The sequence below is a fragment of the Rattus norvegicus genome, chromosome 4 (genome assembly GCF_036323735.1).
Source record: "Rattus norvegicus strain BN/NHsdMcwi chromosome 4, GRCr8, whole genome shotgun sequence".
In the NCBI taxonomy this organism is placed as follows: domain Eukaryota; kingdom Metazoa; phylum Chordata; class Mammalia; order Rodentia; family Muridae; genus Rattus; species Rattus norvegicus.
The window spans coordinates 105,167,923-105,193,659 of NC_086022.1; the positions used below are offsets into that span (position 1 = coordinate 105,167,923).

The 25,737-nt window shown below is 44.2% G+C and overlaps 2 protein-coding genes across 6 annotated transcripts in view; one reads left to right on the forward strand and one right to left on the reverse strand.

Moving 5' to 3' along the window:
- Chmp3 (charged multivesicular body protein 3) overlaps positions 1 to 12,940 on the forward strand; it is a 46,003-nt gene extending 33,063 nt beyond the window's left edge. Inside the window, 3 exon segments of one of the 2 annotated variants that reach the window (NM_172331.1) lie at positions 7,533 to 7,654; positions 10,585 to 10,699; positions 12,416 to 12,702. In NM_172331.1, the coding sequence (NP_758834.1) occupies positions 7,533 to 7,654; positions 10,585 to 10,699; positions 12,416 to 12,564 (386 nt within the window). In that variant the 3' untranslated portion in view covers positions 12,565 to 12,702. 2 annotated transcript variants of the gene reach the window in all.
- An 8,345-nt stretch (positions 12,941 to 21,285) lies between these two features.
- The window catches only part of Kdm3a (lysine demethylase 3A), a 44,319-nt gene continuing 39,867 nt past the window's right edge, over positions 21,286 to 25,737 (reverse strand). For 3 of the 4 annotated variants that reach the window (XM_006236637.5, NM_175764.3, XM_039107568.2), the window contains 5 exons: positions 24,450 to 24,569; positions 24,230 to 24,369; positions 23,055 to 23,231; positions 22,835 to 22,969; positions 21,297 to 21,968 (listed from right to left, as the gene is read on the reverse strand). In XM_006236637.5, coding sequence (XP_006236699.1) covers positions 21,888 to 21,968; positions 22,835 to 22,969; positions 23,055 to 23,231; positions 24,230 to 24,369; positions 24,450 to 24,569 — 653 coding nt within the window. In that variant the 3' untranslated portion in view covers positions 21,297 to 21,887. Of the gene's footprint in view, positions 21,969 to 22,834; positions 22,970 to 23,054; positions 23,232 to 24,229; positions 24,370 to 24,449; positions 24,570 to 25,737 lie in introns of all 4 variants that reach the window. The other variant, NM_001389240.1, reaches the window with a different exon arrangement.

The following is a 25,737-nucleotide window of genomic DNA, read 5'->3' on the forward strand; positions in this document are numbered from 1 at the left end:
GGATGGAGAGATAAATAAAATGTTGCATATACATATTAGAATATTATTCAGTCTTAGGGCAGGGGAGATGGCTCAGTGGGTCAGAGTGCTTGCTATTCAAATAAGAGGACATGAATTTGAATTCCCAGCACCCATTAATAACTGAGCATGGCCACTCATGCCTATAACCCTAGTATGGGGTTGAGGGTGTTAAGAGACAGGGAGATCCCAGGAGCTCTCTGACCTGCCAGCCTATCCAAAACAGAAATGTTTAGTGAGAGACCCTGTCTCAAAATATAAAGTGAATAGCAATAGAGACAAAACCCGGTGTCTTCTGACTTCCTTTTGTACTCAGGGGATACACAACACACATTTGTACATACATACCATGTGCATACAAAATAATGCTCATCCTTAAAAATGGGGAAAACTCTGACGTAAGTTACAGTGCATGAGCCTTAAACAGACCTTCTAACAAAGTTTAGAGAATATCTGCACATATCTAAGTACTTGGAGTATGGGCTTATTTTAAAATACAACAGAAATACATAAAATGAAATGTTCATACTTTGGGCATCAACCCCACTTTCTCTGTATACAGAACCACTTTCTTGTTACAGAAGAGGAGGATGGTCCTACTGGGGTGACATTGTGGAGTAACACATACATAGTATAGGTCTATGATGTCCTTGGCTCAGGAAAGATGACCGTGTAAGTAGAAGACCACTGTCTCATTGGACTTTTACTTCTGGCATAGGCTGTCCTAGGAAGTCAGCTTCTCCATTTCCTGTGTGATTTTGAAATAGATGCAGCTATTGTCTACTTCCTTTCCTGTAAGTAATCACAATTTTGTCACCACATGTAAAAATGTAGTTCTCTTTGTCAGAGATGTCACCTTCCTGGCAGAATCTTACCTGTGGGGGCCACAGCCCCTTCTTAGTCATAACTCCTTTCAGGACAACATCCAAATTACCCTGCTATATTTTGATTTTACTCTAACATTTTTCACATGCACATGCACATACACACGTGAGCATATGCCTATGATTACAGAGCCTCAAATGAAATGCTTTCCCATGTACTTGGCATGCATTTATTTTCTGATTGACAGACCATAATTACATTTCCAGGATAAAATGTGGTTGTGATCTGCTAGGTCAGATAGTGTATTCTTCATCGCTCTTGCCTGGCTTTTTAACACAGCGACAGTGCTGAGGCTTGAACCCCAAGCTGTGCACATGCAAAGCAAGCCTCGACCCCTGGACTGTGCCCTTAGCCCCACCGCACATTACTGTATATGTTATTGTTGACTTATTACCCTGCTGTGCAATACATTCCAAAGCTGATTTCTCCTGACTCTGACCCTCACTACCTTTGGTCAGCAGTACTCCATATATCCCCTTCAGAAGTCCCTTCTGCTGGCATCTTCTGTAAACCACTATTCTCTACTTCTGTGATGTTAGCTCTATTAGAGTGCACATGTAGGTGCTCCGTGTGTCATCTGTTTTCCAGTCTGCCTTGTTCCACTGATTGTTATGTTTTCCAGACTCATCCATATGGTAATGAGTGACAGGACTTCCACCCCTTTAAGGCCTGTATTATTGTGTGTGTTATATTACTTTGGTGTCACTGTGACCAGGATACCTGAGTTATGGATGACCAGTTTATTTTTACTCTCTAAGACATTTCAGTCCATAAGGCAGAGAGGAAATGGAAGAACACATCAGAGTAAAGAGGTTACAGAGAGTGAGACAGAAACCAGAGGCTGGATCTAACCTGCAAAGGACTTCTCTTAGTAACCCGCTTCTGCCAGGCAGGCCCCAGTTCCCAGTCCAGTTACTCCCAAATAGTGCCACTACTAGTCACCTAGCATTTAAAACTAAGCTGAAACATAGGCGCTGGGGTTGAGGGTCAAGGTGGGAGAATGGCATTTCAGATTCAAACCAAGTAAGTGTGTAGTTTCTTTATCCATCTGTTTGTTGAGCATGTAAATATGCTTCCATGTCTGTATCATGAGGCTGCAATGAATGTAGGGATTCATATAGCCTTTGACCTTTTCATTTCACTAATTTTAATATATACCGGGAGTGGGGTTACTAGGCCACCTGCTCTTAGTTGTTTTTAAAGAATCTTTATATCATTTTATTGTTTTGTTGTTGTTGTTTGAGACTGAGTCTTTGTGCTGGCTAGTTTTATGTCAACCTGACACAAACTAAAGTTATCTGAGAGGAAGGAATCTCAATCAAGAAAGTGCCTCCATAAGATAGGGCTGTATGCAAGCCTGCAAGGCATTTTCTCAATTAGAGATTGATGAGGGAGGGCCAGCTCATTATGGGTGGTGCTATCCCTGGGCTGGTAGTCTGGAGTTCTATAAGAAAGTAGGCTGAGCAAGCCCACAAGCAGGACTCCTCCATAACTTCTCTATCAGCTGCTGCCTCCAAGTTCCTGTCCTGATTGAGTTCCTATGTTGGCTTCCCTCAGCAGATTATGACAGGATATATAAGCCAATTCAGCCCTTTCCTCCCCAAGTTGCTTTTCTTTGTTTCATGACAGTAATACTATCCCTAACAAAGACAGTTCTGTAACCTGGCTATTAGGTAGCCTAGTGGCCTAGGACTTACTGTGTGAGTTTAGGCTATCCTCAAGCTTAGGGTGATCCTCCTATTTCCACCTCCCAATTGCTGGAATTATTAGTTATGTGCCAACAGGGACAGCCTCCATACCGTTTTTCATAATAGCTGTACTAATTTGCATTCTTATGGTAAAAGTGCCTAAATACTTGAAATTTCATATTGCTGTTGTAAATGAGATTGTTTTATTTCTTTTGGGTGGCTCATTATTTGTTTGTAGAACCAGAATTGTTTTATTAGGATGTTTATTTTGATTCATGAATCTGGAGGTTTTTGTCCTTGGTTACTTGGCCCTGTTGGCTATGAGCTTTAGGTGAGACAAAACATTGGCCAGAAGCCAGGAAGCAAAAAGAAAGAACTGCTACAGATTTTTATATGTTGATTTTTTAATCCTGCAAGTTTACTGAATTTGCTAGTTCTAATAGTTTTCTCAGTTAAGAATTTCCCAGGATAAGATCATGACATCAACATACAGAAACTTCATTTCTTCCTTTCCTATTGGGTTGCATTATATTTTTCCCTTCAGTGTGAGCGCTAGGCTCTCAGTGCTATGCTGAAAAGTAGTGTGTGGGCATGGTGCTCATGCTTGGAACCCGAGCACCTGGGAGGCTAAGACAGAAGGGTTACCATGAGGTGAAAGTGAGTTCTGGGCCAGCCTGAGATATATAGTAAGACCGTGTCTATAAACAAAAACAAACTAAAACCAAAACGCCTCCAAAAGAAGCATTTCCCAGGCTGAAGCTACAGCTCAGGAGTACAGCCTGGTGTCCCAGAGCGCTAGTGTTAGCTAAGGGAGAGAGTGGGGAGAATGGACCTGTCGGTCTCCTTTTTCTACAGGTTTGCCATACATGGCCTTCATCCTCCTACCAAATCTCTCCCAGGTTTCTGCTGGTTTGTTTTTACCATGGGAGAGAGTGCTTTTCTCCATCTGTTGAGTTAAGTCCCCTTTTACCCTTTGTTTTATTAATACATGGTGTCACACTGTTTGTGTATGTTGAACTGCATCCCAAGGATAAATTCCACTTGATCATGGTGAACAATCTCATATGTAATCACCTCTGCTTTCTTCTTCCTTCTCTTCTTCCTCCTGCTCATATGTGTGCTTGACTTTGATTTACAATATTTTGTTGAGAAGTCTTGCATTTCTGTTTACTGGTGAGATTAGCTTATAGTTTTCCAGAAGTGCCCTAGTCTGACTTTGGTATCAGCTAAATAATTCTAGCCTCATAAAATGTGTTTTTACTTATTCACTTTAATTTTAAGAAACTTTAAAAATAGCTAACTCATCCAACTCTTGAGTAGAATATAGGAGTTAAACTGTCTAGTTCTGCGTGTTTCTATAGTGGAAGACATTTTATTACTGACTAAATCTTCTTGGTAAGTCATGTGTTGAGACGTTATCATGTTCATGGGTTACGTGATCTGAAAGCACACAGGTGGTATTGACACGCACTTCTTAGGAGTTTGTGTGTCAGTGGTATCTGGGCAAACATACCCCTAATCCCTCCCTATGAGGTCAGAGTCCAGGGTCAGTCCATGTATAGTCTTTGGGTAGTGGCTTAGTCCCTGGAAGCTCTGGTTGTTGGCATTGTTGTTCATATGGGGTCTCAAGCCTCTTCAAGCTCTTCCAGTCCTTCTCTGATTCCTTCAACAGGGGTCCCGTTCTCAGTTCAGTGGTTTGCTGCTGGCATTTGCCTATGTATGTGCTGTGTTCTGGGTGTGTCTCTCAGGAGAGATCTACATCTGGTTCGTGTCACCCTGCACTTCTTTGCTTCATCCATCTTATCTAGTTTGGTGGCTGTATATGTATGGGCCACATGTGGGGCAGGCTCTGAATGGGCGTTCCTTCAGCCTCTGTTCTAAACTTTGCCTCACTATTCCCTCCCAATCTGGCCTCAGATTTTGTGGCCTTAGTCACACTACTTTTATATATGTCTTAGTCCAGGGTATCTGAGGTGAGTACTTCATAGAGAGGTTTATGTAGCTCGTAGTTTTGGTGTCTGGCCTCTGGGAAGGCCTCATGATGAATGGCTTCATAAGGAGCAGTATGTCTCAGCAAAGCCACTGGGGAGCTGAGGAGCCAGGACTGCTCTGTTTTAGAGCAGCTGACTCTTAGAGCTAACATACTTCCTGAGTCCTGCACTACCCCATTACAGCATTACCCATACAGTCCACGGGCACTCCTTGCCGCCCCATCAGCTCAGCTCACCAAGCTCCACGTTTCCTGAACCAGCACAGCTATTAGCCTCCCCTTTCTTACATTCCATATCAATCATTAACCATAGTGTGTTGTACTCTGTGCTGCAAAGGTACAACAGGCCACAGAGACAACCACACGGGATTTGCCTCTCTCTCTCTCTCTCTCTCTCTCTCTCTCTCTCTCTCTCTCTCTCTCTGTGTGTGTGTGTGTGTGTGTGAGAGAGAGTGTGTGTGTACATTTGTGCTGGTGCGCACACCTATGGGTGTGCAGAGGCCAGAAGAGGATGTTGGGTATCCTGACCTATCAACTTCTACCCATTCCTTTGAAACAGAGTTCCTGGTCAGAGTTTTTAGTGCTGTGATGAAACACTATTGCCAAAAAACAAGCTGGGGAGGAAGGGTTTTTTCAGTTTACACTTACACAGCAGTGTTCACTGAAGGAAGTCAGGCCAAGAATTCAAACAGGGCAGGCAGAACTGATGCAGAGGCCATGGACGGGTGCTGCTTACTGGCTTGCTTTCCTGTATTTACTTAGCCTGCTTTCTTACAGAATCCATGACCAACAGCACAGGGATGGCACCACACATGATGGGCTACGCCCTTCCTCACTGATCACTAATTGAGAAAATGCCTTTCTGAATCTCACGGAGGCATTTACACAACTGAGGCTTCTTCCTCTCAGATGGCTGTAGCTTACATCACTTTGACAGAAAACCGGCCAGTACATTCTTTAATCCTGGAGCTAGGGTGGTGGCCAGCAAGCCCTAGGAATCCTCCTGTCTCTACCCCTACAACACTTTTTACAGGATCTGGGAATTTGAACTCAGATCTGCAGGCTTGTAGGGCAAGTCCATTTACTGCTGCGCCATCTCCCCAGCAGCTTTAGTATTTCCTAATACCGATCTTCTTATGTCCTCCTGATGGCATAGGTGCTTTACTGCTCGCTTCAGCTGCACGGATTCCTGAGCCGTCTTCTAATGCTACTTGTCATACATTAACATTCGGCTTTCCTATTCCAGTGGTCAGAGAATTGAAGCCATCTCCTTATCTGGGAAAATGCTCAGTGCAGGCTAGACAGGCCTGTTCGCTCATGTTTTCTGTTAGAGAAGAACAATTCCTAGGGTCTGGATTCTGCTGAAATTAAATGTTCAGTGCCTCCCGGCTTTCCAGACACTGCAGTACAGGACAAGTGTGTCACTGTTAGTGAGCAACTTGCTTTACAGTGAGTGAATGACCTCATGCAACTTCATAGCACATTGCGGAGGTTGTCCACTTGTTACTTGATGTGTTAGTAATGAACACAGAGAGGGAAATGGTCATTTGCTTCTATGACACTTTCTTGGAAAGAAGATGTATATAGTGTTTGTTTAACTACGGTTTTATAGCTGTGAGCAGACAGCATGACCAATGTAAGTTTTATAAAGGACAACATATAGTTGGGGCTGGCTGACAGGTTCAGAGGTTCAGTCCATTATCATCAAGGCGGGAGCATGGCAGCATCCAGGCAGGAATGGTGCAGGAGGAGCTGAGTTCTACATCTTCACCTGAAGGAAGCCAGAAACAGACTGAGCATCCTCAGGCAGCTAGGAGGAGGGTCTCCAAGCCCACCCCCATAGTGACACACTTCCTCCAACAAGGCCACACCTTCTAATAGTGCCACTCCCTGGGCCAAACATATGCAAACCATCACAGTGTTAGATCACCGAAGGCTTTTCCCTAGCAAGGAACTATAGCCCTGTGTTAACCACATAACGTACTTCATTTTACTTCTGTTTATTTCACTTTTCTGAGGATCAGCAGCAACAAGCTCTTCACAGAGCAGACATTATTACCTAGCGTAAACTGGAAGCCTTCTGTTTCCCACTGTGGGCCTAACCTTAGTCTTGAGCCCAGCCTTTTGTTTGTGACTTGTTTCCAGGTGTCACACTAAGTCTCCCTTCCTAATGGTCAGCTGCAGACCTTCAGGCCACTCCTCAGTGACTCATTGGTGAATCTCCGAGAATTCACACCGCAATGTCCTAGTGCTGTAGTTTGGGTTTCTATTGCTATGGTGAAACACCATAGCCAAAAGCAAGTTAGGGAGGAAAGGGTTCATTTAGTTTACGCTTCTACATCACAGTTTACCATCAAAGGACGTCAGGATAGGAACTCAGCAGTGCAGGAACCTGGAGGAGCACCTTATGGGGAAGCTCTGGAGGGGTGCTGTTTACAGGTTTGCTCAGCCTGCTTTCTTATAGAACCCAGGACCACCTGGGTATGTTCCCTGGGCTGGAGAGATGGCTCAGCGGTTAAGAGACTGACTGCTCTTCCAGGGGTCCTGAGTCCAGTCCTCAGCAACCACATGGTGGCTCACAATCATCTGTAATGGGATCTGATGCCCTCTTCTGGTGCGTCTAAAGACAGTGACAGTGTACCCACATACATGAAATAAATAAATCTTAAAAAAAAAAATACTCTACAGGCTTGAATACAACCCAGTCTTATGGTGGCATTTTCTTATTTGAGATTCTCTCCTCTCAGATGACTAGAAGATGACTTAAAACTGTCCAGCACATGTAGGTATGAGTCAGTTTCAAACATGACCTCTCACATCTAGCACAATAGCATATCATAAAGGCACGGCAGTAAGTTTGCCGTCCATGTGCTAGAGCAGTGCTGAGCTGGGCTCTCTCATCCTGTTCTCTGTGCTGGACGCTCCCGGGTGATGCAGCCTTTCCTTTCCAGCGGTCCTGAGAGTAGCGGGTTCCCTGCAGAAGAGCACGGAAGTGATGAAGGCAATGCAGAGTCTTGTGAAGATCCCAGAAATCCAGGCCACCATGAGGGAGCTGTCCAAAGAGATGATGAAGGTTAGTGTGGTGGCTCTGCTTTCTCTGATCTCCTCTGAGGGCCTGTGAGCTGGGGCTGTGTGGAGCGACTGACAGAGTGAGACTGCTCTGAGAAGTGTTTTGAGAAGAGGAGCAAACGTTATCTGATTGAAACTATTTTTTGCAAAGCATCTCAGAGGCTGAGTGGACTTGTTAGTGTTGAGAAGAGGCTTAAGAATACCCAGATCTCCAGACAGGGAACATCTAGCAGTGGGGTCTGTGGGTTGCAACAGGAGGGAAGCGACAATTAGTTATCTCACTGTCGGCTGTGAGAGTATTGGTGAAGTTGGCAAGTTCTACAGTGCTAGATAATAAATTGTGTTATGCCTTGGTGTCTATTCTTGTAGCCACTCATTTCTGCCTCTCAGTGTAAAAGTAGCCCTAGATAGCATTTCAACAGAATAACTGTGACCCAAACCCTTTGTTTAGGAACCCCAGATCTGGCCGCAGGCTGTAATCGGTGATGGCTTTTTTAGCCACAAAAAGGAGAAACTGAGAACCAAATGGAGGCAGTAGGTACCTCAGCTTCAGGATCAGGGTGCAGTAGTAACTACACTACTGACCTCCAGACAGGGCTGCAGGAGGGGGCATTGGCACTGAACCACAAGTGAGAGGCATTTCGGCCTGTCTTGATCTTCAGGTACTGTTGGTGTAGCTATTTCACACAGGGCATTGAATCTTGAAGCTCCCAGGCAGCCCAGGTCTCTTGGGTTATAAGTAAGGCTGGGACTGGGGCGCAGCTGTGCCTGCTCTTGTCATCTGAGCTGACGTCTTGTATAAGTGCTATTTTGTAGTTTAGAACTGTGGTCTGACAACCAAGAATATGCAACTCAAATTTTTGTACGTGGATCTCCACCTACCACCCAGAATGTTTAATCTCTGAATGTGAACCATATACTGGACACTAGGGGTGGGCAGAGGGAGGGGTGAAGGGGCTAGAGATGAACAGATGGAAAATATTATAAAAGCCCAGGGCCTAGCTCTTCAGAAGGAAAATGTTTGGGCAGTAGCAGTTAGCAGGGAGTAGATTAGAAGGGTATGTTCTTCATATGCTTTACATGCGATATGTACCCAAGCTGGAGATCATATGCTTATAGAGGTGGAGGTTTGGAGTAACTCCAGGCTGAACATTTTAACTTACAAAGCCACCAAGATACGAGGAGATGAGTTTATTACAACAAATCTCTAAGCTCTTTTTCACAGTGGTTTGTGAACACTAAAAGTACAGAATGGAGGAAACTTGTGTATTGCAGATTCTGGGGACTGAGTGCTAACAGTGGTACACGATTGGATGTATCTTTTTTGTATGGTTGAATTTTTGATTTTACTCAGTCTGTGGAGTTTTGTTTTGTTTTAGGACAGAATCTCACTGTATTAGCTGCTAAAACTTGCTGTGTAGTCCAGGATACAAACAGTCTTCATGCTATAGTCTCCAAAGTGCTATTTGTTGAACAGTAGACTTCAACATTGAGGTAACTTTCTACTAGCTAGGCTGTAGGGCTCTACCTTTGTGACCATGAATATGAGTTTGTTCATTTGGGTTAGGTAAGGGGTTATAATTAGACTAGATACTAGCTAAATTCATGAATACGGGAGTCACCTCAGGGGTCAGAAAGCACAAACACTGGAAGGTAAGTGGATTGCTGGAACAGGGACAGAGCTCAGAGCCATCTGCTCCAGGGTGTGCAGACAAGGCACTATGCCTCTTGATTTTGCAAGACTACTGGGGGTTCCCTTCTCTGACTGCTTTTCCGGGGCCTCTTTCTGACATAGGAGGGTGCTTTTCTGCCCCTTTTCTCTAACAGACACAAAATGGCCTCATTCATTGTTGGGTACACTGTTAAGTGTTAACTTGAGGACAATTGCAGGGCTTTGGAGGGCCACTTGTGCCACATGGCCCCTTGCTATTATTTAAAAAATTTGTGTGTGTGTGTGGGGGGGGTATTCACTCAGGAGAGGGGGAGGGTGGATTGGGGATGGTTGTGGGAGGGGGTGAGTAGGAGGAGGGCAGTGAGCATGATGTAAAGTGAGTAGGAAATTGTGCATGCGGGAGTGGGATGCGGTGTGTGAGCACTGTTTGTGTGTATGTGGAAGCAGAGAGAGGTTGACATCTCATGTCTTCCTCTGTCGCTTTCCACTTTTTTTCCTGAGACAGAATCTCACTGAACTTGAAGCTCATCAGTCTGGCCAAGTTGGCTGGCCAGTTGGCTGCTACCACTAAACTCCTTATCCCACTGCTGGGTATAGATGGGAGCTTGGAGATTTGAAATGGTCCTCAAGTTTTGTGGCACTTTACCAACTGAGCCCTCTCCCCACCTACTTGTTACTTTCTGGGAAAGAAGGCTGACTGGCAGATGGCCAGGCGCAGGCTTCTAGTGCAGTGACTGGTTTGCTTTGTAGGTCAGAAACCCTTGGCTTCTCTTAAGAGGAGATGATCAGTGCTTGGTGATTAATTGATTCTCAACTCACCCACCAGATTAACCTTCCTCCAGCAGCTGTGGCCTGACCTGCTGGGATGTTTGTTTTTGTTCCTGCTCATGCCTTTGTTATTCTGGTGTCTCTTGTAACTTCAACCAGTTTTTATCCTGTTTTAACCCTTGTCCCCTCAGGTTGTATTTGCAGTGTTAGGGAGTTGCTTTCCAAGCAGCTCAAGGGTCTTTGTCCATCTTCTCAGCATGTTCTGGAGGACTGTCAGAGTTAATACAGGAACTCCTGCTGTAGCTACAATCTCTGACCTCCTGCAGATTAGAGCACTGTGTCCTTCCTGCCTTGTCTGCAGAGGCCAGGATCTTCTTTGCCACCTGGGAAGGATGAGCTAGAGTCAGAGAGACTAGAACTTTCTCTGGTGTTATCTGGGGTGTTGGTGGGAGCAGCTGTAGCACTGAGGAGGTGGCGTTCTGTTCTTTGTTCAGGCTGGAATCATAGAAGAGATGTTAGAGGATACGTTTGAAAGCATGGATGATCAAGAGGAAATGGAAGAAGCAGCAGAAATGGAGATTGACAGGATCCTCTTTGAAATCACAGCAGGTATGAGCAGGAGAGCCCTTCAGCTCTTCCTCCCACCCTCTCCTCCCCAGCCACTCAACAGAGCTGCGTCTGCATTTGAAGTGTGGAAGTTGTTTCTTAAGGAATAAGTACAGTAAAGCTGTCTAACTAGTTTTCAAGAAATGAAGGATTTTTAGTTTCTAATTTTCACAATGAAAAGAGCTGTTAGGAATTTGACCTGACATTAGTGTAAAACATGTCTGTGTTAAATACAGAAATAAAAAGGGTTAACCTTTTTTGCTAATTTTTGGTTTTCTAAATTTTATGCTCAAGAAAATGGTGGAATTTAATTTTTATTTGTTTTAAATTATTGAGAAGAAGAAGGTAATTGTTTTGTTTTGGTTTTTGAAATGTTTAGCTTTTTTGTTCACTATCGTGGTTTATAACTATATTATAACCACTGTGGTGGTTAATGTTAATATTAATTAACATTAGGTACCCCACCTTAGATCATTTAGTTCCCAGACAAAGGACACAAAACCTTCATATTCATAATAAGCCTTAGTAGTACTAGAGCTAGGCCGACACCACCCTGTGCTGTCTGTCCGCTTCCTTGACAGTGACCCTGAGGCACGGACGTGGCATTTTCTGCCTGAGCCGATCCGTTCCATCTCAGCAACCTTTATGGCCAGTTCTCGAGATCCCTCACCGAGGCTTCTTCCTCTTTCTTTCCTGTCTGCTCCTTTGGTGGTCTCTCTTTAGACCCCAAGTCCTCAGAAGCAGAGCTCCACCTCCGTCTTCTGCCCAGCTATGGGCTGTAGGCGGCTTTATTCATCCTCTCGTTTTAAGTTCAGGAGCAAGGTTACGGCGGTGCACAGCACCACTTGGTGCACATGAGGATTCTCTTATCTCCAAGGCAGCACATCTCGGCGGCCAGTATACAGCATTACAGTGCATAGCAGCACACTCACCCTCGACCACTCACAGTGCTCTCACTCTTCCTGCCTCACTTGGCATACTGGACTACAGATGTGCACCCCACATCTTGTTTGGCTTTTTTATTTGCTGTGGCCCTGGGGATTGAGCTGCAGCCTCTCATGAAACAGGCAGTGCTGCTGAGCTCCGTTCTCAAGTTTTATTTTGAGATGGGGGCTCACTAAGTTGTTCATGCCGACCTCTGTAGCCTTGATTTCTATCCTCCTGTCTCAGCTTCCCAGTTAGCTGAGATTATAGGCCTGTGCACCCAGTCTGGCTTCAACATTTAAACTTTATCCAGAGAAAATAAGTTTAGGTTTTCAGTAGTATTTAGGAACTTAAATTAAGAACTTCAGAATTAATGGCTTTTTTTGTTTGTTTGTTGTTTTTTGTGAGATGAGGTCTCACTATTTTGCTCAAGATGGCCCCAAAATCCTGAACTAAAGTGACCCTTCTTCCCCAAGTATATGGACTCAAGTATACACCACTATACCTGATATTGTGGAAATGAAAATTTTTATGATTTGGGGGCATAGATGTGGTGTTACTGTGGTAGTATAGCTGATCGGAAGCCTGGGGCAGGCGGACCACTTGAAGGCAGCATAGCAAGTCAGTCTCCCAACCCAGCTGTTGTCTTCTCTCAGCTAAGATGTGCGTTGTCAGAGGAAGCAGATTTCCACTCTAGACAGCTGCTCCCTTGCCGTATAGGTGTGAGTGGAGGCTATAAAACCAAAGACCTTGTTCCTTACGCAGTGGGTTCTAAGCTGTTCACTCTCTCTTTAGGAGCCTTGGGCAAAGCACCCAGTAAAGTAACCGATGCCCTTCCTGAGCCTGAACCCGCAGGAGCGATGGCTGCCTCGGAAGGAGATGAGGAAGATGATGAAGAGGACCTGGAGGCTATGCAGTCCCGGCTGGCCACACTCAGAAGCTAGGGCCCCCCAGTTGGGGTCTCAGTTCTCTGGTGTTCTCTTCTAGGTGTGTATGCAGCCTCTGAGGAGTCACCATTTCCTATCTCTTGCACTACACCTCTGTTGTGAAGCATTGCATTTGGAGAGGGTTCTGTGCTAGTTTATCTTCACTGTCTGCAGAGGATTCGACGAGTGTGTTTATGAAGGTGGTATGATCAAATGTATTATTTCCAGGAGCGTAAATAGCAGAGGCATCTTCCTTGGGGGAGGGCAAAGAAACCCATTTTCTCATGAAGTAGTTCTGAGAAGAGTAGATTGAATGTTGAGGACTCTATATTTGGTGTGTGTGTGTAAAATACTATATAAGTGGATGTCAATAAACTTCTGCTTTAGCTCTTGGTCTCATCGTAAATGTCACATTCAATGAACTCAAGGTGTTGATCTCCCAGATTGTCTCAATGTTGGCCCTGGAAAGAGGAAGTGCCATCCCCAGGCATGGGGACATGGGAGCTCAGCAGAAGTGCCTTCTGCTCAGGAGCCACTGGTCCTGGTCTTCACAGCTGGCTGTGGGGACCACTCTTGTGCATTTTGTCCTTTGTTTAACCAGCGGGTGTTGTTAATGTGCCATGTTGGCTGAATGACCATATCCACTGGTGCGTACGTGGGAATCTTTGTAGTTTAGTCATTCTTCCCCACTGCAAGTGTCATGCAGAGCAGTTAGCTCTGGGGTCAGGACTCTACAGTCCCTCCCTGCTTGGAGCTACGTGTCTTGTGCACAGGGACATAGCCTTAACCATGAACACTAAGAGCTAACCAGTAAGAGATTTGAATTTTGCATCAAAACACACACCAGAACATGCTTCAGGGGCATTGAGAGATAACCCGGCAGTAGTGCTGTGTGTGTGGCACTTTGAAAAGCTCTCTGGTCTGCGTGGTCTGATGTGGTCCTCACAAATGAGGAAAGTTGTTATCTGAAGTTTCGAACCCTAAAGTGCAGCACCTGCCATCACTGTACAGAATGGCTTCGTTACCCCGAACAGCCCGTGTGCTGCTCATTGCTTCCTCTCTAGTCTCTTGGCAGCCACTAGCCTGGCTACTGTCTCCAAGGGTTTTCCTTTTGGGGTCTTTCAGCGTGGATTCCCTCATGTGGTGATAGGCATCTAGGTTTCCTCCATGGATTCACGACTCGATTGTTCAGCTCTTCTCATGAGCAGCGTTCCGTTTTCTGTCTGGACCACAGCTTGTCCTGAAGGCCACCTGGATGCTTCTGAGTTTGAGAGTTTGAAACAATGTCTGCAGCAGTTTTCCCTGTGTGTTTTTAATTCCACTGGACACCAGGGAGCTCAAGCGTGGGATCGTGTGGTCAGCACAGACCTGTGCTGTAAGAGGTAACCCATCCGTGTGAGCGTGTACTGTGCACCTCCCAAAAGGAAGGGCTCTGCCATTCTGTGTCCTTGGCAGAATTTGTCATGAGGGGTTTCCGTTGCAGTGCACGGGGCACCTGTTTTGATACTTGCCTTCTCTGTACCTTGTTTGAAAATGTTGAAATAGTGGCCTTGAACTCATGACCTGTCTGCTCTACCACCACGCCAAGCTTGCCACCTGTATTTCTCCGTTGTTGGTGTTTGCTCATTTTATAAACTGGATGTTTGTCTTCTGATTCAACTCTAAGGTCCTCTTACATACTTTGGACCAATCATCTATCAGATTTTATCCTGTTCTCTGTTCTGTTCTCTCATTGTTGACAGTTTTTCAAAGCTGAAGTTTTTTTTACTTTTAATAAAACTCTGCTTCTCAATTATTTTGTATATTATTATGCCTTTGGTGTTAAAAACAAAAGTATTGGGGGCTGGAGAGATGGCTCAGTAGTTAAGGGCACTGGGTGCTCTTCCAAAGGTCCTGAGTTCAATTCCCAGCACCCACATGTCTGTAACTCCAGTTCCAGAGAATCTGACATCCTCAAACACCAATGCACATAAAAATAAATTATAAAAGTATCACTACTGGGATGTAGTTCAGTTGTAGAATACTGGCCTGGCATGTCCAAGGTCCTGGGTTCAGTCTTCAAATACCAACAGACAGACAGACAGACAGACAGACACACACACACACACACACACACTGTTCATGCACACACACATGCAATGCACACTCCCATCCTAGTCCAGGATCATTTAAATTCTCTATGTTACATAGTAATCGATCTTGTTTAGTTACATGTATTTATTGTAGTGGAATGTGTTTGGAGGTCAGAAGACAATGTGCAGTTGGTTCTCTTTCTACTGTGTGGGCTCCAAGGTTTGGACTCACATGGTCAGGCTTGGAGGTAAGTGTGTTTTCTTCACTGAGCCAACTTGCTGGCCCTTGTGTTTTGTATTGAGGCCTGTAGTCCAGTTTCATTTTTATGAAGGATGTTAATGTTCTGTGTTCAGGCTTGTTGTCTTGTCTCATTTTTCATGTGAATACCCAGTAGTTCAGGAGCTTTCTTTGAAAAGACTTTCTGCCGGTGTGTGTGTGTGTGTGTGTGTGTGTGTGTGTGTGTGTGTGTGTGTGTGTGTGTTGTGTATTATATACTTGAAAATATGTATTACATATACATATATGGACATATATATTATGTTATCTTGTCTATTTAGATTGAGAGACACCACTGGATATTTCCAGAGAGAAGTGCCAAGGTATGGAAGACCCAAGCTCTCATAGTAGGGCATAGGAGGAATGAAAGGAAAGAATTGAGAATGCCCACCAGCCCTGGGCTCAGACTGAGCTAAGTAGTGTCTTTCCTCCTTTGCGCTGATTTTGTCAGGTGTTTGGTCTCAGGTGATTAAAGTAACACACGCTGCATTTGTTTGTTTGTTTTTACCAACATTAAGCAGGAGTATTGTTCGAATCTACTTCTGGGCTCCCTGTTCTGTAGCCCTTCCACTCCAAGCTGGATATGAGAAACACAGAAGGCCACACACAAACCACTCTGTCACTTGGGAAGCAAAGACAGGAGGATTTCCTGGGCTACATAATTAACTCTGGCTCAAACCAATCATCCAAATAAAGGCTGGTGGTGTAGCTCAGTGGCGCAGCAGTTACTTAGCACGGATTCAGTTCCCAGCACCACAAGAGTTAAGTCTCCCGATGGTCGAAGCATTATAGAAATTATCAGTCAGGACATCATCCTTTGACTTGTCTGAGATAGGCCATCACTATGTAGTCCTGGCTGGCTTGAACTTGTTGTGTAGCCCAGGCTAGTCCAAATTGATAGAAGTCTACTTCTGCCTTTGGAGTGCTGGGATTAAAGGTGTGAACCACCATGCCTGGTATTCTTTTTTTTTTTTAAAAAGTTGGGTTATTTATTCTGTCTCTTGCCTCTTCATATAAACTTTAGAACTAATTTACTGAGATTCAAAAGATAGTTCGCTCCTTTTCACTGCGCTGCCTAGAATCTGTGGGTTGCACGGGGAAGTACTGCTGTTTGGAATGCCACATGCTCGATATCGCTAGTGGGCCAGTGAGTGTCTTCACAGAGACCCTGGCATTAGCTCCCCTTATCCCTGGGCACTTTGGTTGTGTGTTGATAATCAGACTTTGGCTGGGTAGCCGACATGGACAGCCTCTCTTCCAAGCACTCAGTGAGCAGGCCATGGTCTCACATCCCCGCTTTCATTCTGAGCAGAGTGCTTTAGCTGTCTGTCACGTGCTCCTCTTTCTCGCATGCTTGGGTGGCATCACCAGAAACAGTTTAAACGAGGTGCAGCAACAGGAATACTGGCTTTTCTGCTACCCCATCAGGACCCACTTGCTGCCAATACAATTGGCACTTAATCCCAGGGCACTTGCATCACCACGGCTGCCCCAGCCTACTCTGTAAACTGAAGCATCCGCTCTCCAGCTCAGACTGTCCACCCGAGGCCGGTAGACACTCCTTTCTCTCACCCCTACCCCAGCCTCTTCCTTCACCTCCTGTCAGAGGTGCCTCCTTTCTGTCATAGGAGCAGATGAGAAAACTTCAACTTCCTATCCTGCTTTCTGTTCTCAAGTATTTAATTTATATGAACGACATCTGTCTAGAGTGTGAACACATTGAGCTCAATGCTACAAATGGCTGTCTCAACAGCGATAGTATTTGAAGAAATAATGCCTGAAACTTTCTTAAGCATGGGAAGGCTCATTCAGGAAGCAGGAAGCAAAAACAAACAAACAAACAACAACAAAAAAACCCCACAGCTTTGAAAAAGGTAGAAGACCAATTGTTACAACCTGACTCTGTGGTGTGTGAAGTGACTCACTACAGCACTGTCTGTACTGCCTCTGCCAAGCATGACTTGCCTTGCTACCTGGAGTTCTCACTTGCTTGCCCACCCCACCTGTGGCTTAGAGCATAAAATGAGAATTCAAACTGAATGCAGCACCGAGGCCTCTCAGGAGCTGTCCTCGAGGAGCTGTCCTTGCAGCTCCTCGTGCCATTTCATCGACTCTTCCCTGGTGTTGGAGTGCTTACCACCAAGATTCCCTCAACAGCATGCTGAACTATGGGGGCTCACTAGGACATTTAACGTTACAGGCCGCATAAGAAAAAGAATCTTTAAAGGCCAAAGAGAAGTGACTTAGGTGAAGGGATTGTCAGTAAGATTTAACACATTTTCTGATCACAGACCACTATGGGGAAACCCTGCTGTTTAAGGTAGCCATCTACAATGTCCAGGTAACTCCTCTGAGCTTGGGGCAAAATGGAGGACTCCCTTTTCCAGCAGGGCTTCCTCTTGTCTGCCTGACCTTATTTTGGGGAGCCCAACCCCTACATTCTCTCTCTGAGGAAGACCAGGTAGTCCTTGACAAACCTACAAGTTCAACCCCTTCCCCATAAGAACCTGCCCAGCAAATTAGTTATTCCCAGTACTTTAAAACACTCCAGCCAATCCTTCCAGCCTGGTGTGCAGCAGTGTCCAGTCATGTTGACAGAAGCAGCAGATCACAGAACTACTGACTACTGTGTCCAAGAAACAGTAGGTTAACATTTCCAGGGTGATTTTAAAAAGGTTGAAAAAAGTCTATGCAGCAACAGCCCCTTCAGAACGAAGGGAAAACTAAATGTTTGCTGACAGACAAAATCCAAAGGTATTTGGTGATCTTGCATCTGCCCGTCTAGTCCTCAAGGCTGATAGTTAAAGCTATGCCAACTAAGAGAAGGGGTAGGTGGAAGAGGGCAGAGGTGAAAAGGGAGTAGAGTAGGCCTGTGACAACAGTGACGTGCACCTTTAATCCCAGCACTCCAGACAGGCAGATAGGAATCCAAGGCCACTGTGGTCTACTCAGCAGGTTCCACGACAACCAGAGCTACATAGAACATGTCTCAGGAGGATGGGGGATTGCTGGGCACAGACGTCTGTATGAAGAGATGGACAATGCATACTGGGGCTTCCTACCCAAACTGAACATGGTGACCTTTGCATGTATGCTTGTTCAGACCAGATATTGTTTCTCATTTGGAGTTTAACATGTATTTTGTGTACGTGTATGGCGTGTATGCAGGTCAGTGGACAACTTGCAAGACTTGGCTTTCTCCACTGACCCATCTCTCCAGCTTCTCCAGTGTTTAAGTGTGTACTTTTAAATGATAGTTTATGTTCAGCCTGAACTGTAGGTTTGAAGATGTCTCAAAAAGAATGTAAAAAACTGGGCAGAGATGGCACACATCTTTAACCCCAGCACTTGGGAGGAAGGGGCAGTAGCAGGTGGATCTGAGTTTGAGGCCGGTCTGGTGAGCTCCTGGATGGCCAGAGGCACACAGAGAAACTCAGGGTAGTTAACCTGGCCTTACATGTTTCAATTTGTGTCATCCCACTTTTAACATCTTGCTGCATTTGAACTTCATATTTCTCATCTAGTTTTTCCGTGTGTATATTCATGTTGTATTGAGTTGTAATTTTCTCTTTTTTAAAAGATTTATGTGAGTACACTGTAACTGTCTTCAGACACACCAGAGGGCATGGAATCCCATTACAGATGGTTGTGAGCCACCATGTGGTTGCTGGGAATTGAACACAGGACATCTCTGCGAGAGCAGTCAGTACTTTAAACCGCTGAGCCATCTCTCTAGTCCTGTAATTTTCATTTAATACTTTGTGGGAGTTGACATTGAATCCACAAGGTTTTTGAAACGTGTTTGTTACTGTCTCTCTCCCTCATCCATGCACTTCTACCACAGCTGCCACCTCCCATGTAACCTTAACCAGAGGCCAGGCATCCATTGCTTCAGCCTCCAAAACTAAGGCTTTTCATTTAAAGTACCCACCTGGAGAATACAGCATTATCCAACAGAAAATGAACTGGTGTGAGGCAGGGGTGGGTGGATTTGAGTTAAGAGGCCAATCAAGGCCATTTTTGAAAAGAGGACAAGTTTTTGTGGCTTGTGAGTCTTGAGATCCTGTCAGTAGCTCTGATTTCACTGACAGCAGCAAGTCCCTGTTCCTGACTCACTGGCATGGGTTGGGCCAGGAGAAAACTCCACAGAGAGCAGCTGTACTGTGGGCTTCTGAGCTCAGGGAAGGCCGTGGCCTCGTCAAGACAGGTGCACCTCACAGGCCGTCTGCCTCCGGCAGACGGCCTCCATCCGTGGAAGTGGAAGGTTGTCACTGCTTTAAAGTCTTTAGAGATTTAACAACAAATAACATACTTCTTTGATCTTTTTTAATTTTTTCAAGACAAGTTCTATTCTGGAACTCAGAGAGGTGTACCTGCCTCTGCCTCCCAAGTGCTGGGATTACAGGCACATACTACTATTTCCGGTATATCATATCTTTTAAATATTTATTACTGTATCATAATTATTTTGCCAAGTTTGGTATAAACTTTCTCCTATGTCTGTGATGGCTTAGCTTGGCTGTTAATTTGACTATAGCTTAAGTCAACTAAAACCCAAGTTGCTGGGCCAGCCTGTGAGGAATTTCCTTAGATTATTTGAAGCACGAAGGCCCACTCTTAAATCTGGGTCACACTTTCTGGTGGCAGCCAGTTTTTCATGACTTGAACTTTTATATTATCAGTTACAAATACATTGCTTTCATTCTGATTTATTTTTCTTTTAATTGATGGCTTTGGTCACACTACTCTACTTACTAACATTTGAGGCACGGACTCTACAGAATGACTATTATTTTTGCAACATAAAGTGCTTTGGAGATATCACTAGGAAACCATTTTTAGATTATACTTATTTTGTGTAAACTGTATGTTCCTTGATGTGTGAAAGCCATGTCAATGTTGTATGTCTTCCTCAGTCATTCTCTTACCACGTTTTTAGACTTAAAAACTGTCTACTTACACATCACTTCATGTGCCTGAGTGTTTTGTCTGCCTGTCCGTATTAGGTGCTAGATGCCAGGGAGGATAGGAACGAATGCACCTAGCACCTGGAGCTCAGGTTGCAGGCAGTGGAAGCAGCTCTGTGGATCGTCTGCAACAGGTGCTTTCTGTTCCCATCTATGTGTGTTTGGAGAATTCGCATATCCAGTGTGGTGAATTACACTCTGTCTTGAGTATGACATTGAACTTGGGGCTCAGAAGTTGGTTAGGCTGTTCTCAGCAAACTAGGGCTACAGGTAGACTGCCGTGCCCAGGTTTTGCCTGTGCTGGTGGACCTGATCTCAAGTCAAGTACTTTAGACTCAGCTATCCCCCCGAAATTTAGACTTACTAGTACATTTTAGAAACACATCCTTACTGGTTTAGTCAGGTATGCTCAATCTGATGGCATGTCTTCAAATACTGGAAAATCAGCATCCCTTTTTATCCTGATATTCAACATAAATAGCCCCTCCCCTGTGATCTAGTTCACAGAAGTTTACTCTTGTATATTTGCATTATTACTGTTTTAGGTGACCAGAGCCATCTCACTGCCTCTCAGGTAAATTTCTAACTGCAACCATTCTGCTTTGCTGTAAGTTGCATGCAGAGTTTTCCCAAACATGGCCATTCTGACAATCCTTGACACATTTCCTACACTCTTCTTTGAACATACTAGAGATCCCAAAGCAGGAACTAGATCAGTCCAGAATCTCTAACATCAGGTATATATGAGGACGTGGAAGTTCTGGCTGGCTCCTGCCTTTTGTAGCCCTTTGTCATTACGTTAGGTTCACTCTGAGTAACCAACAGTCCTTTTAATTCTGTATGGAAACCTTTGACCGCAGGCTGAAGATGGCGTCTCCACTGTTCTGACATAGCTGATTTCTAAGCAACAGTGTACATTCTAGATCTAAATCTACCACGGGGCTTCTAGGAAATCCTCAGCGCGGTTTCCTATACACTCTCTTAGAGATGTACTAGGACTTGGAAGGTTAACACCTACACTCCGGGCCTTGTCTGCTTAGCACTGATGAGCAAACTCCTTCTGTAGTTACAGCAGCCCAGGAGAGGGACCACAGAGGGGTGCCTTCCTTACCAATGCTGCCCCTTCATGGAGATGGGGATTTTAGGTACAACTGTCCTAATAATCCTTCCAACACTGCCTCCTCTGCCTGTGAACACACGGGACTAGAAGACACACAATGTACTTCAGCCTCTCACTGTTCACAAGTAGTTACCAGTCAATATTTAGGTTTTGGTTAGTTCCTATTTTCAAACTGGTGGTGGCTCTTAACAAAAATAGGACAGATCAGCACTGTATTAGTCACTAAGAAATGATGATTATCTAATTCAATATTTTAACCCTATTATTTTCGAGGTGTGTAATCACAGAATAATGGCCAGAAAATAGAGCAAAAATATTATATGAATATTTTAATGCAAAATGCTTACCACTTAAAATTAGCAAAGCTTCATTTAAATTAAAATTCCATTAACTAAAGATGGTTAACCCCAAGAATTATACAGTAGTTATTTCTGCTATATGCCAGTCCTATGCAATATATTTAGAACTGCACCATTAGCTGTCACTTCCTCCATTGCTCTTCTGGGACCCTAGTGGGTGCGGGAGGGTGCTCTGAAGGACATAAAATAAAATCCAATGAAACTTCGAAGTGATCCCTAATAGTTAAAAATCCATTCGAATGAACTGTCCAAACAACAGCTGGGGAGTAACTGCAAGTACTGTTTCAGAGCAGCAGGTCTTCAGCTTGGTTGAAGATCTGTACTAGGTGAAGTCACAGTATAAGGATGCATGGTCTGTAAATAGTTACTACATATACACACTTAGTGTCTGTAAACACTAGAAATATACATTAGAGACAGTACCCTCCTAAGTCAGGTGTACTTTAAAAAAGAAGATGAGGTAACAGGAAATCTCAAAGTCCACAGGAATCCTGCCTGAAGAGTTTGATCAGCTGCCAATAATCATCTCCAATGTGCAGAGAGGAGTTAAGATTTGCCCAAACTGGATTCACTGGCTTTCAGCATAGCAACTGCATCTTTTACTGCATGGTAGATAACATTCTTTACCTAAAGCAACAGAAGAAAAAAAGAATGCTCCATCAAACCTAAAGTCCCTTACCAAGAATAATTTCACCACATACACGAACTTCTCTTAGAACTTAAGTCAATACTCAACATGTAATTTGAGGGCCTCTGGCTCCTGGAGACCAGTATGCCATACCAACACCATCCTTCTCTGAAGAACTTGCCATCAGTTTTGGCCAAGGTGAGCACACAGTGCTTTATCAGACTTTACCTACCACTGTAGTTTTCAAACATGAAGCAATATTAATTAATTAATTCACTGTTAGTTTAGTTTAAATTGTGATGTTGCTGTATGGCTCAGGGTGGCCTTCAAACCTTCCTCAGACTCTGGATTAGGGAAGCTGGGAATGCAATGTGAGCTGCCACACACACACTTGCACGATCCACCACTCACATGCCGAGAACAGCCCTGACTGACCCCAATCCTCAGTTCTCTCAATCCTGCTCTACCACAAGTAACAAAAGCACTGCAGTACAAAAGGTCAGGTGCTGTGCTGCAGAACACTGCTGGTGGCTAAGAAGTCAGGGGTAAAGAATTTCAGTGCTGGGTTGGGGATTTAGCTCAGTGGTAGAGTGCTTGCCTAGCAAGTGCAAGGCCCTGGGTTCGGTCCCCAGCTCCAAAAAAAAAAAAAAAAAAGAAAAGAAAAAAAAAAAAAAGAATTTCAGTGCTGAAGCAATGACCAGGATGAGGCTTCCTCCAGGCCTGTAGCTTTATCACTCAAGTGCACGGAAGGACTGGACAAAAAGCTATCCCAACTGTGACATAGCCAAGATGCTGAGTCTTTGTAAGGCCACTACTGGATCATGAGCCAGAGGCAGCAGATGCCCAGACCTGGTGTTGTTTTTACCTGCAGTTTATCTTCGTGGTTGGTATGAGTCTGTGACAAGTGACGGAATTCCTGAGTGAGCCAGAAGCAGTGTTTCACATGCTCTGGAGACACGAAGTCTTCAGCGACTTTGATACAGCTGTATAAGTTATGAACCTGGAAAACACCAAGTCACGTCTGTAAGAAGTCCACAAGGTCACCACAGAAAGGCAATAAATAGGAATTAATGACTGGTTCTGACCTGATGTGGAGCTCCTGCCGGGATAAACACCACATCGCCAAGAAATTGTACAATAGCCCAGCCTTGAACTCCATACTCTTGATAAAGGCGCTTTCTCAGTGATCGGTCTAAATACCAGCTCTGATCATGAATAGGATCATGGTCTGCGGGGTTTTCTTGACCCTGCTCTTCAGATACCTACAATACAGTAAAAATTGCGTGCAACTTAGCAAGTGTCAAAACCCAGTATGAGTGTTCTCCCTTCCCAAAATACAAGTAGTCAATAAATATCAATTACGTGTTCCCACTGGTGGAAATAGCCTTCAGCTCATTAACAGAATGAATCAAGAGAATCATAAAACCTTGCCTTCCTGCTATCATTCCTACAGTCTGTGTATTCTTTTGGACATTAACCTAGGTCCTCTTTTTAAATGTAATCGGATTCCTTATGAACCAACTTGTCTTGTACTTACTGAGTTATGAAACAGTCCCAAAGATATAGGTTAAACTTCTTTCATTTATTAAAAAAAAAGTGACATTATGAAGAGAATATGGTGACCAGAGGTCAAACAGTCAATCTTTAACTGATTTCTAGCAACGGTATTATTAAAGCACCTGCCTGGTGTCAGGACCACAAAAGGGCTAGGAATGTTCCGATGGTTCAGGTATGAGTTCAGTCACAAATCCCTGGTTTGTAATCAGCAGCCTCAACACTGAACAAGTTACAAGAGAGACAGCTCTATCTTTCCAGCTCTATGTTTCCAGAACATCCTTCACTTACAGTGAAACTGAGTTCTCCCAGCTCCTGCTATTCCTTTAAACGATAACCATCTAAGTTGGGTCTCTTACCAAATAAGAACAAAACCAACAGAGGCTTTAGCAACTTACTCAGAACATGAGAGCTTGGGGCCAAGGACTGACTCATGAACTAATGAGATGCTCATCGTCTCAAAGCAGTATTAACAATAATAAAGGTGTTACAATGTGATGGTCAGGCAGACTCAAGACAGAGCAAAAACCTCCAAGTGCATTAAAACTGAAAACAAACACAGAAGACAAGGCCTTCCCTTTTTTAGGATCCTTGTTTCTTAGCAACTACTGACAGCCCATCCAATTGATATGATTTTGCATCGTATGGGAATTTATAGTATTGCTATTCTTACGCTTTCCTCACATGGCACTGGGGAGCAGCGCACCTTTTTAAGGAATTCTCTTATCTTTTCTGTGTCTTTAGCAGCATATATGTGCCAAAGGGCGCCTGGCTTCTCTTTTCCTTCAATAAATCGCTTGATTGTGAGTTCATCCGAATCTCCATCTTGGATGGTTCTAAGGACTTCTAGAACAGGAGAAAAAGCAAGTGTGAACTGTGTATCCTGGCTTAGACAGTAAGCACAGCTTCAATATTTCAGACCGTACCTTCCTCTTGTTCACACTGTCCTTTGGGAATTCCCACATAAACCATGACATTGGCTGCATCAGATACATCTAAGTGAAGATTCGTGGTCCCATATTTCCGATCTTCTGGAGTGATCAATCCTTAAAAAAGAAAGAAAAAGCCTGAGTGTACCAGGATACTTAGAACTAAGAATACAAGCAAGAAATCAGTGGTAAAGTGCCCTGTAGGCAGAATTTGTGCAGAGGATGTTTACAGACGCAAACTAAGGCTCACAACCAATGAAGGCTCAGAGAGAAGTTACCAGTCAGCGTCACTCCAGGAGTCCACTGGCAGTTGCTTCCACTCACACTGAAACCACAGGCAGCAACGCTCAGTAGGAGGAACACTGCCCAGGGCACTGAATTCTCTTCAGTGTTCATCATGTGTCCGTAGAAAGCTGCTCACACCTTGCTCTATGGCCACTCTAGATTTCTGACACCAGCACTCTCCCTCTTGTACTAGGTAGGAAACTAAGCATGACAACCTCAGAAAGGGGTTGTACTATTTGGGGAAAGGTTTTAATTCTAGCTTGCTTGGTGGTTGCTATTTGAGAGAGGCTAAAACTGAGGCATGGTAGTCCTAGGACCCTAGGCTCAGCTCCACTGCTTTGTCTCCATCTTGCTGAAATACCAGCCCTACAAAACAGTAAAGCCTCGGGTATTTGGTTCAAATCATGGAGTTTGAGATGTGCTTTGAGTTGGTAAAAGAGCAAATAAAGGAAGACACAATGAAGCAATCTTAATGAAAGAGCCCACAGTGGTTTGCACTGGATGGTAGCATATGAGCACCTGTACTAGACACCGCAGCTTTCAATGCATTTAAAAGGTATTCTCTGGTTAAAAATAAAGTACCAAATGTAGGTTAAAAAAGCAATTAACATGTCAAAAGGAAGGTGAATGAAACAAGTTACATATGACCACATGAAAGAGTATCTTGAAAGTCGGTCTACTTAAAACATAAAAGCAGACTATAAACCAAATAAACTATGCGGAAAAGTAGATTATCTTCAAAACATTTTTTTTTCATGTTTTGGGTTTGTGTTGAGTGTGTCACATGTGTACATATACTCAGAGGTCAGGGGTTATGAGACCCTCTGGAGCTGGAGTTGCTAGCGGTATGAACTGCTGTGATCAGCACCTGATGGGTGCTGGGATCTGACCCAGATCCTCTGAAGAATAGCAAGGACTCTTAACCACTGAGCCATCTCTCCAGCGCCAGAAAAATGTATTGATAAAATTATAAATACAAGAGAATGATAAACATAGACCT